Here is a 14,948-nt window from a genome sequence, read left to right as displayed (position 1 = left end):
AATAAACATACAATTCAAAAAATAATAAAAGTATTTAAAAATTTGTAAAACTAGTTCAACCCGTTGATTTTTTTTTACAGGTTTCAAGCAATTTGCTTAGATGTTAGTTCAATTCCTATATTCAAACTAGTATACCAATCAATTCTCGATCTAGTTGATTCGATCCGATTCAAATATATTTTTTAATATTATGTAAAAATAACAAGTAAATATGACATTATACATATTATTTTCTATATAAAACTTTACAAATAAAAAAAATTATTTAATTATTTTATTTTTAATATTAAATTTTCAAAATTTTAAAAAAATACAAACATCAAAATTACTAAATTAAAGTATGCATAATAAAGGTAGGAATAGCATTATTTGACCCAGCAAAAGCATTGGCAACGGGCCTTACTGTCATTCCACTTTATCCTCAAAGACAATGATTTGATTTGATGATGTTTTGTTTTAATCAAAAGTTGAAACAAACTCACAGTTTTTTCCCATGTCAAAGTTTCTTACTTTATTTCAACTAATTCCCTTACCTACTCCAAAAATCCTATATAAAATCCCCAATCAAATAATAATAGAAAAAGTAGCTACTCTTAACTTTCCTCTTCTGTTCCTGGAAGCATTGCCCTTCAAGAAACACCATCAAAGCTTGCAAGTTTCAATAATGGACGAGTAAAGTTTCTTTCTTTTCTTTTCTTTTTTTGATAAAGACACTTTGTGTTTTTTCCTTTTTAACATTGGAAATTTTCATTTGTTTCTCAGATCTGGGGAGTACCCAAAGGAGTACTACACCAGCAACGGCAACCCCAGGAGACTGACTTCAACATCCTCATCTTCTTCATCAACGACGAGCGTTCACGTTACCGCCTTGGATGGCCTCGTCAACGTCAATTCCCTCTTCACCATCGCTGTCTTTGTGGGCCTCTCTTTGGCCACTCCGGGCCAACACAGTCTCGAGAACCGAGCCCCCTGCGACGCCGGCATTGACGTAGCTAAAAAGCTCTTGGTCTTCGAGGTCGTCTCCTTCAGCTTCTTCCTTTTCTCCTCCCTGGTGGCTCAGGGTCTAAAGCTCGCCATCAATTTGTTGAACAGCAAAGATGTGGATGAAGCTTTCAGGGCACACATTAACCTTAAAGTATTGAGGTTTGGGATGATGGGCTCCGCCGTCGGGTCCGTCATGGGGTGCTTGTTTCTGATGCTTTCGATGGTGAACGTGATCGAGATCCGGCTGGGGTTGTTGTCTTGCGGCAGCCAGTCCTCCATTCATGCCACGGCGGCTTTAGTCATTCTGGTTTCTTCTGCTCTCTTGGTTTACATTTCCACTGCTGTTTATGCTTTCTTGCATTGAATCATTTAAAACAAATCGGTGGCTGTAAACTTCACTTAGCCTTGGTAAACAAATATTGTAAAAAAAATCGTGGGTTGCTTGCTTTTGTTTTCGTTTTAGTTTTGATTGAGTTAAATTGAGAATTCAAGGATCCAATGATTAGTTTTACTTCTGTTAATTCTCAATGGTTGGGCTAATTTCACCACTCTCATATTGGATTTGAATGAATAGATAGCCATAGAAGTTGAAATTCATGGTTGATGAAGAACCCTAAACTTAGCTGCTTAGTAACTTATGATTTTGTGTTTTATATATCTTGTAAGAAATGATTATCTTGCCTTGACAACTTAAGAGTAGCTGCAAATTGCAATGTACGAGGCTTCCTAACTTTGCTATTACTTCATCCAATTTCTATATATAATATTTTGTGGTGATGGTCGGGATATGGACATTTTAATCCCAAATTTCATATGGTTTTTGAGGGTTGCTACAGTAGTGTTCAAGTCATACATCAACATCATTGTGATGAATATAAAAGAAAGGGTCATACATGCTTCTTATGTTGATCTTTGTACATCTATTTTCACTCAAGAATGCTTTTCTTAACAAAAACTTGGGTTTTCACGATTTGCTTGTTCTAGCACCTTGTTTTTGTCAAATTTCGCTATTAGTCCCTATATTTTGTGATTTTTCTATTTTAATTGATGTATTTTTCGAATTAGTTAAATTTTAAAATTTCAATTTCGACCAAAATGGTACAAGTTAAATATGTTAGGTCAAATTTTGTTGCTAGTCTTGTACTATGTGTAAGTTGATGATTTAGTTCATGTTTTTCAATTTTATCATTTTTAGTCATTATACTTTTCAAATTTTCAAATTTTAACTTTGGCCCAAATAGTAGCCATTAAATTAAGTAATCAAAATGGCGTGGTCTTTTAGAGTCTTATGTGCAAATAGTAAAGTGATATGGTATTACATATGTGATCATATGGTTGCTACATAGGAATTTAACTACAATTGTTTGATTAGAATTAAAATTTTAAAATTTTAAAAATATAAAAATAAAAAATAATCAAATTAAAATATAAAAATTAAATTTAAAACCCATACATAATATAGGGATTAATAACAAATTTTGATCTTTGCTTGTATATATTGTTCATCATCTTTGTTTATATCTATATGGTGACTTGTTTGGTCGTGCAACTGACCTAAAATTTGGATAGATGTGACCAGAAAGTAGGAAATTAGAATTATACCGTTATAGGCTTAGAGTAGGAAATTAGAATTATACCGTTATAGGCTTAGAAGAAGAACATATTAGGTGCGCTGGTTTTTTTTTTGTTTTTTTTTTTTATTCTATGGAATATTAGGTTTGATAAATTGAAAAGTAAAATGGTGAAAAAATAAGTGTGGTAAGATTAAATATTGAAAATTATGTGATAAAATTTGTTTGATATATTACTTAAAGTTAATTATAAAATATAATTAGATTGTTTGATAAATATAAATTTTAAATTATAAAAATATATATTCTATATTTTATCATTAATTTTAAATATTTCATCCTATCTTAAACAAAAGTTAAATTTTAAACGTAAAATTTTAAAAGGTAGTATAATGTTTTAAGATTTTTATATTGATGGGAGAGTGATTATGTTTGATATGCTAAAATATATTAACTTTTTTAATAATGTAACATTCCTTTTAAGGTTAATTAGTAAATATAAAAAAAGGAAAATCTATAACTATGGATAAAATGTAGGGTAAACTGTAAAAATAGTCAACCGATTATTAGTGTGTTTCTATTTTGATCACTCATGTTTAAAAATTTTATTTTAATTATTAACATTATCAAAATTTAATACTTTGGTCATTCCTCCGTCAAATTACTAGCGATGACCTTTTTTATTGATATAATAACAAATTTAACCCTTCAATGTTTACTTAATTTTATCAATTTATTCTCAATTCTAGAGAATTCAACAAATTTAGTCCTCAAATATATACATTTTGTCAATTCAGTTTTACTTTTTAAAAATTCAAAAATATTTAAAAATAAAAATAATTATTTAAATGTTTATTTTTGATAAAATATATAAGATTTAATAAAATATATACAAATTATAAATAAATGACTACATTTTTTGACATGAAAATTATTTATTAAAATAATGCTTTAATAAATAATATATATTTAAAAAACCACAAACAAAACTTAAATAATATGCAAACTTTTCCTTTTTTTTTAATTTATTTTATAAATAATAAATTTCATTATACATTTGGTCTTGCTCCTTAATCCTCATCAAATTTTTCAAGCACTAGGCACCACCTTCGTCCACAACCGCCTACAACAATAACCCTAACTCTAGACTCCTCGATCATGTCCCCGATCATGTCCACCTTTAAGCACAACCTCAAATGTAATAAACTCATTTTGGGCAAAAACTTAAAGACATTGATTATCACTCTTTTCGACCTAAGGTTGCAATTTTTAACCCAACCTAAACATAATAGCCGTTAATGTTAGGAAAGAGAAAAATTGAATCAACAAATCTTATTCATGGTTCCCCACTTAAATTTTTTATTTATAAAATTAGTATCTAATAAATAAATTTCATGTTAGAAAATAAGAAAAATAAATATTCATTTATTTATAATTATATATTTTTGTAATTTTGTAATTATTTTATTAAATTTCATGTATTATTCTCGAAAAATAAATTTTAATTTTTTAAAATGTTTTTTAAAGAATCAATACTAAGTTGATGAAATGTATAAAGTTGAGGTTAAATTTATTAATTTTTTAGATTTAGACTAAATTGAGAATCAGAAACATTGAAGAGCTAAATTTATTATTATACCAATAAAAAACTAACATCGTTAATGATTTAATGAAGGAGTATTAAATTTCAACGTTAGTAATTACAATAAAAATGACTAAAACAAAAATATGTATATTGTTATTGTTTGCCTTAAAATGTAAATACATGAACACTGTAAATGTTGGGATTTGAGGCTTTGACAAGTCTTTTGCTTGAGAGTGAGAGGAAGGGGCTGATAATTATTATGAAGAGTAGATGTGAGGGGATTCAAACCACCAACCAACGCTTAAAAATAATTTACTTGCAAGCATAGTACCACTTAGCCTATGTGATATCATATTTGTAGGTAAGTGGGCTATAAGTCTTGTTTAGTGGTTTGAGTCACACCACACTCAACAAACTTCATAATTATTCATATACCTTATGCTAATACTTGTCCTGAGTCTTACAGGTACAATCAACACGAGTCGTTCAAAACTCTCAGTAACGAGAATTCTAAGTTATAGAAGGTGAGGTTTTTGATATTGGATTTGATAAATATCAAATATGATAATTGTCTCGAATCTTATATGTACCACCAATAGGTGTCATTTGAAAATCTTAGTAAAATGAGATTTTTGATATTGGATGTGACACATATCAATGCAATAAATTGTTTTAAAGCCAATCACAATTGGCTTATCAAAATATTAAAAAAAAAAATCATTTATTTGATTTGATTAATTGTAGATACCACCAATAAGCGCCTTTCAAAACTTTTATAATGACAACTCTAAATTCTAGAAAGTAAAATAAGGTTTTGATATTAAATTTGATAAATATCAATGCAATGAATTGTTTTAAAGATAAATTTAATTGATTTATTAAAATATGACAAAATAATTTATTTGGCTTCATCAATACATTTACTATTTTTAGGAAAAAAATAAAACATGTGAGGAAAATATTTTCTCTCTACCAAATCCAATTTATAGAAGAAAAAAACATATAAATGCATAATTTTCGATAACTTTTATTATTAATATCATTTAATTTCTATTTATGATATCTATCTATATAATAAATATAATATCTATCTATATAAGTGATTGAATTTATCTAATTCATTTCTATAAGGAGGTAGCGATTAAAATAAATGATTTATTGAGAATAAATAAAATAAAAAAATGTAAAATTGTACAATAAGAAATAAAACTTTCGACTTTAGTTATTCTATTATATTGCCATTTTTAAAAAATATTATATCACAAATATAATATGATTACAGACAAGTAAATACGTTCTCGGTTAGTGGAATCAAATGTATTTAATTAATTTAATTGAATCTAAGTTTAAAATCAAATTAAAAAATAATTTTGAAATTAATTTATACAGTTATTGAAAATAATTAATTTATGAATTAATTTAAGATTGTTTTATAATAATATTTTATTTTATTAAATTTAATGATTTACTCTTAATTTATTTTCAGATAGTTATTGGTATCTCTCAACTTATTTTTTAAAAAGATGTTGTAACAACCTAATTTTGGTGAGGTCGGAATAGTGGTTTCGAGACCACAAATTCAAGTTAAAAATAAAAAAATAATTTTATTTTATTTTATGATTGGCATCATGATAGGAAGGTCATATGAAAAATTTGATACGAAAATTTTATCGATTGTGTGGTTAGTTAGGTGAAGGACTAAATTGCATAAAATGCAAAAGTTAGATTCTAGTAGCTATATCAATCAAATAGATATGAAATCCAATACTTAAGGTCCTTATATGGTAATTAGACCATTGAAGAGTAGTTAGTAGATATTTTAATGACTATCCATGGAAAAATTAGAAAAGGCAAAGGACTAAATTGAAAATCACTAAAATTAAAAGATGGAAATTAAATAAAAAGAAATATTCATCTAATTTCATATCATCTTCCCCAAAATTTCTATGGAAACCTTAGGAGAGAGGAAGACAACTTACCAAGTTTGAAAAGGTATGAAATCAAGTCTCGTTTTTAATGATTTTTATATTTTTGAAACCGAGATAGTCTAATCTCTCTATTTAGGGGATTAATTTGAAAAGTTATCAAGGTATGAAATTTGGGTCATGGATGAATATGTTGAAAATTAGAAATTTATGGTAGAAAATAAAAAAGTTATTCATAGATAAACAACTTTTACAAAACAATTTTTGATGAAAACTTGATTTAGGGACTAAAATGAAAAATGGTAAAAACCCATGAAAAATTCTAAAATTTGTGAAAAATGTGTGTTGTAAATGTTGTTTATAGATTTCAACTAGGCTTGGAAAGAGGGTTAAATTTCATGAATTTTATTTTCCAAGTCTAGGGACGAAATCAGAATTTTTGAAAAGGATAGGGGCAAAATGGTAATTTTTCCTAAGATACAATAGAATGCAAATTTATATGAAATGTGATAGATTAATAGTTAAATTTATCCATATAGATCTAGAAAGACCAACTACGGAACTAGATCGAGGAAAACAAAAGGTTTCAGATTAGTTGAAATTCAAAAACGAACCATTTTCAAGGTAAGTTCGTGTAACTTAAACATGTATGTTAATATGCTTGAATTGAATTGTATGATTGTGTTGTTATGTGTGAGATGATATATATACATGATGAAATAGTTTTAAGTTGTGTAATATGGACAAATTATCGTGTTCCGGTCGAATGTTGAATTTTGATGGGTTGAAAATAATAGCGCATATGTTAAAAATAGAATTTAGCCTAGACGGGTAATTCTAGTGTAAGCCCTCTTGAGTTAGGTTATAAATTGGATTTAACTTGGATGGTTAATCCATATTAAGCTCTTTAGAGCATATGCTACGGATAGGATTTAGCTTGGACTGGTAATCCTACGATAAAATGTACGACTCAAGGGTGTGCCTTTTCATTATGTACCCAATGGGTATTTTTGCACATGTGTATATTACCCGATCATCCATCAAAATTTCAATAGTTCGACGGAAAAGACTCTTGAAGAGTACAAATGTGAAATTAATGGAAGCTTGTAATGTGATGAGCTCATCTATGTTTATTTCATATTCATATGAGATTATGTGACTAACTTGTTTGAATAAGTGTATGTGTTTAGGTAACTTACCCAAAATTGATGGAATATGTATTTATGTGTGCTTGTGTTAATAAATAAGACCGGTAAGTTTATTTCCCGTTATATGGGCTTACTAAGCATAAAATGCTTACTCCGTTTATTTTTCCCTATTTTATAATGCTCAAAGCTCGCGAAGGTTGGAAGTCGGTCGGAGCAGTCATCACACTATCCACTATCTCATTTTGGTATAAATAGAAATCTAATTTTGGTATAATGGTATGTATAAGCTTAGTTGGCCAATGAAGGCTTGTAATGGTTGTTTTGTAACCTAACCATTGGAGTGACTAATGATGGTCTAAGTTTGGCTATTTTAAAGTGGTGTTTTGATAATCACATAAGTGCTTATTATGTGTTGGTTTGATGAAATTGTGTTAGCATACAAGTTTATGACATGAGTAAGTTTATATCTATTGATGCATGAGATAATACTCTATGATTGATGTCAAATTTTCTTGTGAATATGATGTTGGATTGGTGGATATATGTTTGTGAGTTTTAGTGTAGGAAAATGGTAGGTTTTGGGTGACAAATGAGGCAAGGAAATGGCCTTATTTTGTCCACATGGGCGTGTGTCTTAGCCGTGTGTGACACACGGCTTGTCCCATGGGCATGTGGTCCGGTCGTGTGTCCCTTGCATCTTAAAAATGAGAAACAAAATGCCCAGACTTGGGCACATGGGCAGAGACACGGGCGTGTGTCTCAGCCATGTGGTTGACACGGCTTTGGACACGGGCATGTTACACGGCCGTGTGAAAACTACACCTAAATTTCGAAAATAAAAATTTGCCACACAGCCTAGCACACAGGCGTGTGACTTGGCCGTGTGACTTCAATTTCTTCATGTTTTAAAAGTCAGAGAGTTACACAGGTTAGGGACACGGGCGTGTGTAGTACACGGCCTGACCACATGGGCGTGTGAGCCCTGCACCTAGGAAAATTTTTAGAATTTCGCAAAAATTTCCTGAGTCCCCGATTTAGTCCCGATTTGATTCCAACACTTGTTTTGAGCCTCGAGGGTCCATATAAAGGACGACATGTATGATCTCGGTAAACGAATAGTAATTTACGTAAATTAATTGAAAAATTATTCTGAATGTTTCGGTAATACTCTGAAACCCTATTCCGACAACGGATAAGGGTTAGGGGCGTTATAGATGTAGGGTAGGGAAACATTAAAAATGAAAACCTTTTATGGCAATAGGTAAATTTTAATTTATTTGGTATAAGAATTAGTAGTTTTAAAGATTATTTATATACTTTTGCATACTCGAATTATAACCGATTATTCAACTTATGAGCTTAAGTTTTAAAATTTGAAAATTTTTTAAATGTTAACTTTAAAAAGTAATTACATGAATCAATTGAGGCTAAGTTAATTTCATGTGTCGGAAACTATAGTTTAGCTAGATACATCGTTAGGTTTAAACAACTAACAATTGGTGTGGCTAAATTCAGCCTAAATAAGAGTTGAAATATTATCAAATTAAATTTTGTGCAATAAAAAAAGAAGAACAAAGATACAGTGCCCTACTATGTACAAGAGGGGGCTAATCATAACAACATCTAACATAAAAACCAAGTCCTTATACATGCCACTCACTTGTGTACGCTTAACTTATACATGTTAACTTTTCGAAGGTGATATCTTGATAGTGTGATGCTGCCTCTGATGATCTCCAACCTCGAGCCGACCTGACAACACTAAAAGAAATGGAAAGGAGGGAGTAAACTTTATGCTTAGTAAGCTTGCATGAAAAATAATAAGCAATATGGCATCATTAGAGTCTCTGCGTTTTGGCAATATGCTGAATTGGAAGGAGTGGGACCTATGTGAAGATGATGAGCAAGTATTGAAATTCCCCAGCCTTCGTTTTCTTTCAATCAGAGAATGTCCTCTATTGCTGGGAAGGTTGCCAATCATCCTTCAATCCTTGCAGAAGCTTGAAATCTACGAGTGTAAGAGACTGGTAGTTTCAATATCAAGTTTTCCCTTGCTGCGTAAATTAAGGGTTGAGGTGATCCCTATTTATTGTTGCTATCCGTTACACCCAATAGCCAATATTTATCTAAACGGACGATCAAGATCAATTCTAGTTTGAAATATCTACGCTAAGGTAATTTAGCTACAGTAAGGCGGTGGAGAGCCTCTTAGAGGCTTTTAGAGTCTTTTTTGGGCATCAAATAATCTGTCTCTTGCACCTTTCAGATGCCTCCTCCATGTGAACCTGACAAGTTCTTCTAACCTTGTTCCTGAGCCTAGCAAATCAAGTGACTAAATTGGGCCCTAAAGTGTGGAAACCTCGATCTAAGATGAAAAATTTGATTGATTAAATGCCTGAATGATGGTGAACTGTGTCATTAAGTGGTTCAAATTAATGACTTTTCTAAGTTTTGTATTTTGCTAGACTTGAGAAAGCTCTTACTTAACATATTTCATTTTGGAAAGGACTAATTAGATCATTTTTCTCCGTACAATAAATTAAGTAGTAGAACCTCAATATTGAGTTAGGCTTTGCGAGTTGATTTGAACATTAGTTATTTATAAGGTTTTGGAAAGGATGAAAAAGAAAATTACAAACTGAATTTATACAAATAAAAAACTAAATAAGATGATGTCATTTATTCAAATAACAACAAAAGGTAACAAAAATCATTTAAAGAATAAAATAAATTTAAATTTTAAAAATGAGATAAAAATGATAGACTAAAGCTAATCGAGGAAGATTTGGTCAAGTTCATATTGTTAGTATGCCACCTTCAAGTATGGGGTGGAGGAACAACACGAAACTTGATCAAAACTCAAATCGTTAATAGTTATTAAAATATTTAAAACGAGTAAAATTAATATTATTATGAGTGAAAGGAGTTAAATTTTCACATAATTGCTTTGTTCTTGAGATTGATTAGAGACCCTTGGTAGTCCATACACTATTTTGTATATAGTGATCATCCGGTGAGGGTTTAAAGGGTTCATGATGTCGCTTATGTAGTTGCTTATTGTTTGAATGTATTCATAGTCGCTAAACTTTCCATCATTCTTCTTCTTTTTCTTCTTATATCTCATTTATCTTTTTATTTTTCTTTTCAGTTTCAGTCAGATTCAAAATTTCTGTACAAATAGGAAGAATAAAGTTATTTCAGTTTCGCTTGCCGGCAGCTTTCTCATAAGATAAAATATTTTGTAGAAAAAAGAGCATAATGGAGAGAAAATCTAATCAAAGGGATAGATTCAGTAAATTTTGATGAGCAGGAACTGGCTGGTCACGAGCTTTCAGACAACATTGATATATGCTTGGGAGAAGTTGGCAAGATCATAGAAGAGTCTGGCGAGAGTTTGCCTTTGTTTGCCAATGCTGTGGAATCGTATATAGGCATAGAGAGTTCAAGTCAAGAGATGACGCAAAGGAATTTTACGTTGTTCATGGCAGACGCATTGGTTTTAAAGTGCGAATCCACCACAATTGACGTTCAAGGGATGGGATTAAAGGGCTTGTTACCAAATTTGTAAAGATTCAATGTATAGAAAACACAAGGTTCTTCCTCCCCCACCTATCACTGGCTCCAAGGGATGGGGTTAAAGGGGCTGTTACCAGATTTGCAAAGGAGCATAATCACAGAATAATTTGATCAGCCGTCTAATTGCAAATCAAGGTGCATATAAGATTAGCTTTTACTGGTTCATGATATTACATCGGTATAAATGAGATGATGGAAAAGTAAGGATCGAGATTGGCGAGCCATCACTCTTTCAGGTTTCGTACCTAATCAAGTAGGAATAGAACTGTAGGCATGCTCAAGTACGAGACTAAGTAAATGGTCCTTAATGTTTTCTTCCTATAATGGATTCTTTCTTTCAAGCAAATTGTAAATTCATAAACCTTCTGAACGAAATTATATCAGAACCAAGTGTTTGTACAATTATGAAGGAAAATATTAAGTTGCTTTCTCTGAACCTAGATAATATCAATACATGGCAATTTGAAGAGACGGGTATACAATAGCAACGAGAAACTTGAGGTTGAGAAATTTGACATGCTTTTACACGTTCTGCCTGCTAGAAAAATGTCGCACATGCACATCTCTTTCTACCGAAAAATGTCGCATTGCAACTTTTACATGCATTAAGTGCTGTCTATGCAGTCAAGCCTCAACAGGGGAAGCAAGAGTAAATGTACATATGCAACATCTATTTTGAGAATTAAACTAATCACGAATCTTCCTAACTCCTCTTTTTCTTTAGGAGTGAAGCAGCACGTAAAAATATCCGATCTACCTCATCAAAGTTTGGAGAGTTAACATCTTCCTCAGATGTCACAGGGACTTTAGAGCCCATTGTTATTTGGCGTAAGTGCTCCTCAAAATCTTCGGGTTCTCCATCACTTTCTACTGGAAATTTCTCAAATTCATCCAGAAAAAGTGGTTGTTCTTCCCTCTCCTCTGTCTCTGTGTCAGACTCAGTCTCAAAAATATCTGACAGGTCCTCAGATTCAGAAGCCGAAAGCAAATCTGTTTTGGATTCATTTTCTGTAAGTTCCTTGCTCTCATCCAAAAATTCTTTCAATTTATTTGAACCCTCCAGTGGCGTGCTTGAACTCTTCCCAGAACCCACATTCTGATCATCAGCGTTTGGCACATGTTCCACAGGATTGAAGTTGTTTGCAGCTTGAGCACGTAGCAACTCGAGATCCTGCTCAAGCTTTGGGATGTACTTCCTAACAGCTCTAAGGCCATCCCTATATTTGGATTTATCCAGAGCCTGTACAGCAGGAATGAACAGAGGCAAATTTAAACAATCAAATATGGAAATCAAAGACATCACAACCTCTCTGCTGGCAATCAACCAAATGGGAGCTTAAATAGTAACATGCTTGATCTTGTATTAAGAGAACATTCTCAATGCTGGGGTTAAACCATATAGCAGAGATACGAAAATGATCTCAAACAAGAGAACACTTTTCCAAGATATGGAAATGAGTACAAAGTGACTAGGGTGACAACCATCACATGTTTTCTTTACGGGAGAAATTAGAAGAGTCTCATATTAAGGAACTGTTTGTAAATTGTATGCTAGTGATCCAGGATTCTTTAGATTCTCAATACTAGGGTGAAAAACAGAACGAAGTAAAGATAAGGAGAGAAGAAAACCTTCTTTCTAGAAAGTGTGACCCGGGGTGACATAATCTCTGTCGGTGGCTGAGAATAATTCTTTCCTCTGTACATAATTATTGTATTATCTTCATGAATGTCGAGCACAATCCCACCTGTCAATCTTGCTAGCTCAGCAGCAATCTCCTTGACTTCCTCCGGTGAGAATGTTTTAACCACCACCTTCAAAGTCTGATGTTTCTTCCAGTGGAGGTGCATGTTCAAAATTACACCCTGGTAAATTCCCCGTCTACCTACTGGCACATAATTTTTGCACTTGAGGCCCATCTTCAAAAAGAAAAAGTGCTCTTCTGGAGTCAATATTTCTGGATCATGGGTTGTTTCCGATGATTCTGTGGGTTCAATCTTATTTAATGCTGTAGCAAGTCTTTCTTCTTTCTTCCGAGCCTGAAGAGCAATTGGAGAAAATGCACGTGAAAAAAGTTTAAAACAGAAGAACCTTTAGGTACTAGCTGATATAAGACTATCTAAGCAAACCCAACTTCAAAATCGCTCGATCTCTCACGAGACAGAGAGAGTAGTGGCTTGAAATTACCAACCAAATGAATATGCAAGCATTTTAGAAGAAAAACTGGGAATACCTTTCTAAGTTTGTAAAGAATTTTTTCTTCAGCTGTCATTCTTTCATAATCTTTCTTCTTCTTCCACCTGAAGAATTTCAACCACCTTACTACAGCTCGTTTACTCTTTAATTTCTTCCTCTTTGCCTTAAGATTACCACTATAAGCATCCTTGATGCTAGAAACTCCCTCGAAATGGTTGACTGTCCCAACAACGTTTTCAGAAGCATTCAGAGATGGAGCTGAATGAATCCAGACATGCCTCTCAAGCAGAAACCTCTTTCTGTCATAGGTTGGGGAAAAAGCTTGCTGTGGACCAAAAGCCTTGCACATAACATCAACCAAACTACTGCATAGTTAGTACATTCGAATTTTTTCAGGATTTCTTTCTTTTCTAGTGAAATTTTCAGATGCACATACACAAATAGACACACGCGCAAATGATATATTAAACACATTCTTCAGCAGGGCTAAAGCCTGGAAGGCTTCCATCTAACTGGTTATCTGATAAGTTTTATCAGTATGTTTCCCAGAAAACAGACAATGGGCTTCTGAAAACTAGGGGGAAAAAGCATATAACAAAAATACAACAGGATCCATACATTAAAGGCAATAAGATCATTTGAAAAATGGACATCATGAAGCCATTCTCCATTCTATGAAAGCAAAGGAGTAAAAGCTAATAAGGCTTTACAATGAAACCAAAGCCAAAGGGTTCTTAGTTGAATCCAATTAAATTTGTTAAAGATTATAATATAAGGGACATCAAATTCCCACTAAACCTTCTAAGATATCATATATTTACAACAATCAAAAGATCAATGTTGCATTAAGTTTTGTGAACATAAACTGTAACTCCAATGGAGATGAAAGCAACCCATCAAATACGAGCCCCAAAGATTACCCATTTTTTGATTGTTGAAAATCATCCCAAATTGCCAAAGACGGCCAAGCTCTTTTTTTATATGAACAGAAAAACAGAAGTGGGTTTGCTTCAGTGAATTAACACATTTCTTTTCAAACAGAATGGCATTGGAACAAAGAAAAGAACCCTATTACCGGATTGGGAAACTGATGGCAGCTGAGAAACTATTAAAGAATAAATCCATAGCCAAAGAAAAACAAAAACAGATTCAACTCCACTAAAAGACATAAAAGAACAAAGACAAAGAGAGGTACCTGGCTTTGGGAAGGGACGCATTTGGGGTGGAAATGATTGAATTAGAGAAAAGAATCATGAGGCTATGAGATTTTCGGAGACCCACTGAAGCTGAAAATAAAACCCTACCCGCCATTTCTATGTCTCTCTTCTTCACTCCGTCCGGGTCTCATCTCAGATCCTGCATTCGGCTTTATAATTATAAGCTCTGAACCGGTTTAATACCGGCCCGCACGCACGGTTAGTAAAGGGTTGCGCCGAACCTTGGAATTCCACTCGAAATTTTAGACGGTTCGAGTAAAAGAACCCGAGAATAAGTTTGGGAAAAAATTAAGTTCATCTAGACATAAGTTGGGATTTAGCTCAAATATTCAATCATTTTTAAATTTATAATATAAAATATTATATATAATAAGTGAATTAATATTTCTTTATATCATTAATATTTTAATATTTTAATAATTAAATTGATCAATATAATTATATTTGTTATATATGTAAATTTTAAACGATCTAATATATTATCTTTACCATATCAATCTAAAATGCTATATATATATATATATATATTTTAATATTTATTGAATGATAAAAGTTTCTAATTTATATCAAATTTGACATAAATGATTTATATAAATAAAATATAAAATATAAGTGTTTGATAATCAAAATATTAATCATACAAAAAATATAAAATAATGTAAAAGATCTTTCCTTGTAATAATAATATATAATACTATAATGTAGAAATTAATATATATATATATATATATATATATATTAACATGCT

The 14,948-nt window shown here is 31.7% G+C and overlaps 2 protein-coding genes across 2 annotated transcripts; one reads left to right on the top strand and one right to left on the bottom strand.

Moving 5' to 3' along the window:
* The first annotated feature begins 406 nt into the window (after nt 1-406).
* On the top strand, nt 407-1,602 carry LOC108472539 (uncharacterized). The gene is made up of 2 exons (XM_017774078.2): nt 407-672; nt 763-1,602. The coding sequence occupies exons 1-2, from the start codon at nt 494-496 to the stop codon at nt 1,346-1,348; spliced, it is 765 nt and encodes a 254-aa protein (XP_017629567.1). The 5' UTR covers nt 407-493; the 3' UTR covers nt 1,349-1,602.
* Nucleotides 1,603-11,117: 9,515 nt separating this feature from the next.
* LOC108470929 (uncharacterized CRM domain-containing protein At3g25440, chloroplastic) lies at nt 11,118-14,490 on the bottom strand. Its single transcript, XM_017772456.2, has 4 exons — nt 14,179-14,490; nt 13,021-13,345; nt 12,419-12,826; nt 11,118-12,029 (listed from the first exon to the last, which is right to left on the bottom strand). The coding sequence occupies exons 1-4, from the start codon at nt 14,292-14,294 to the stop codon at nt 11,493-11,495; spliced, it is 1,386 nt and encodes a 461-aa protein (XP_017627945.1). The 5' UTR covers nt 14,295-14,490; the 3' UTR covers nt 11,118-11,492.
* Between the last annotated feature and the right edge of the window lie 458 nt (nt 14,491-14,948).

This window comes from Gossypium arboreum, chromosome 11 (assembly GCF_025698485.1).
Source record: "Gossypium arboreum isolate Shixiya-1 chromosome 11, ASM2569848v2, whole genome shotgun sequence".
In the NCBI taxonomy this organism is placed as follows: Eukaryota; Viridiplantae; Streptophyta; class Magnoliopsida; order Malvales; family Malvaceae; genus Gossypium; species Gossypium arboreum.
This window is presented reverse-complemented; position numbering and strand designations above follow the sequence as displayed.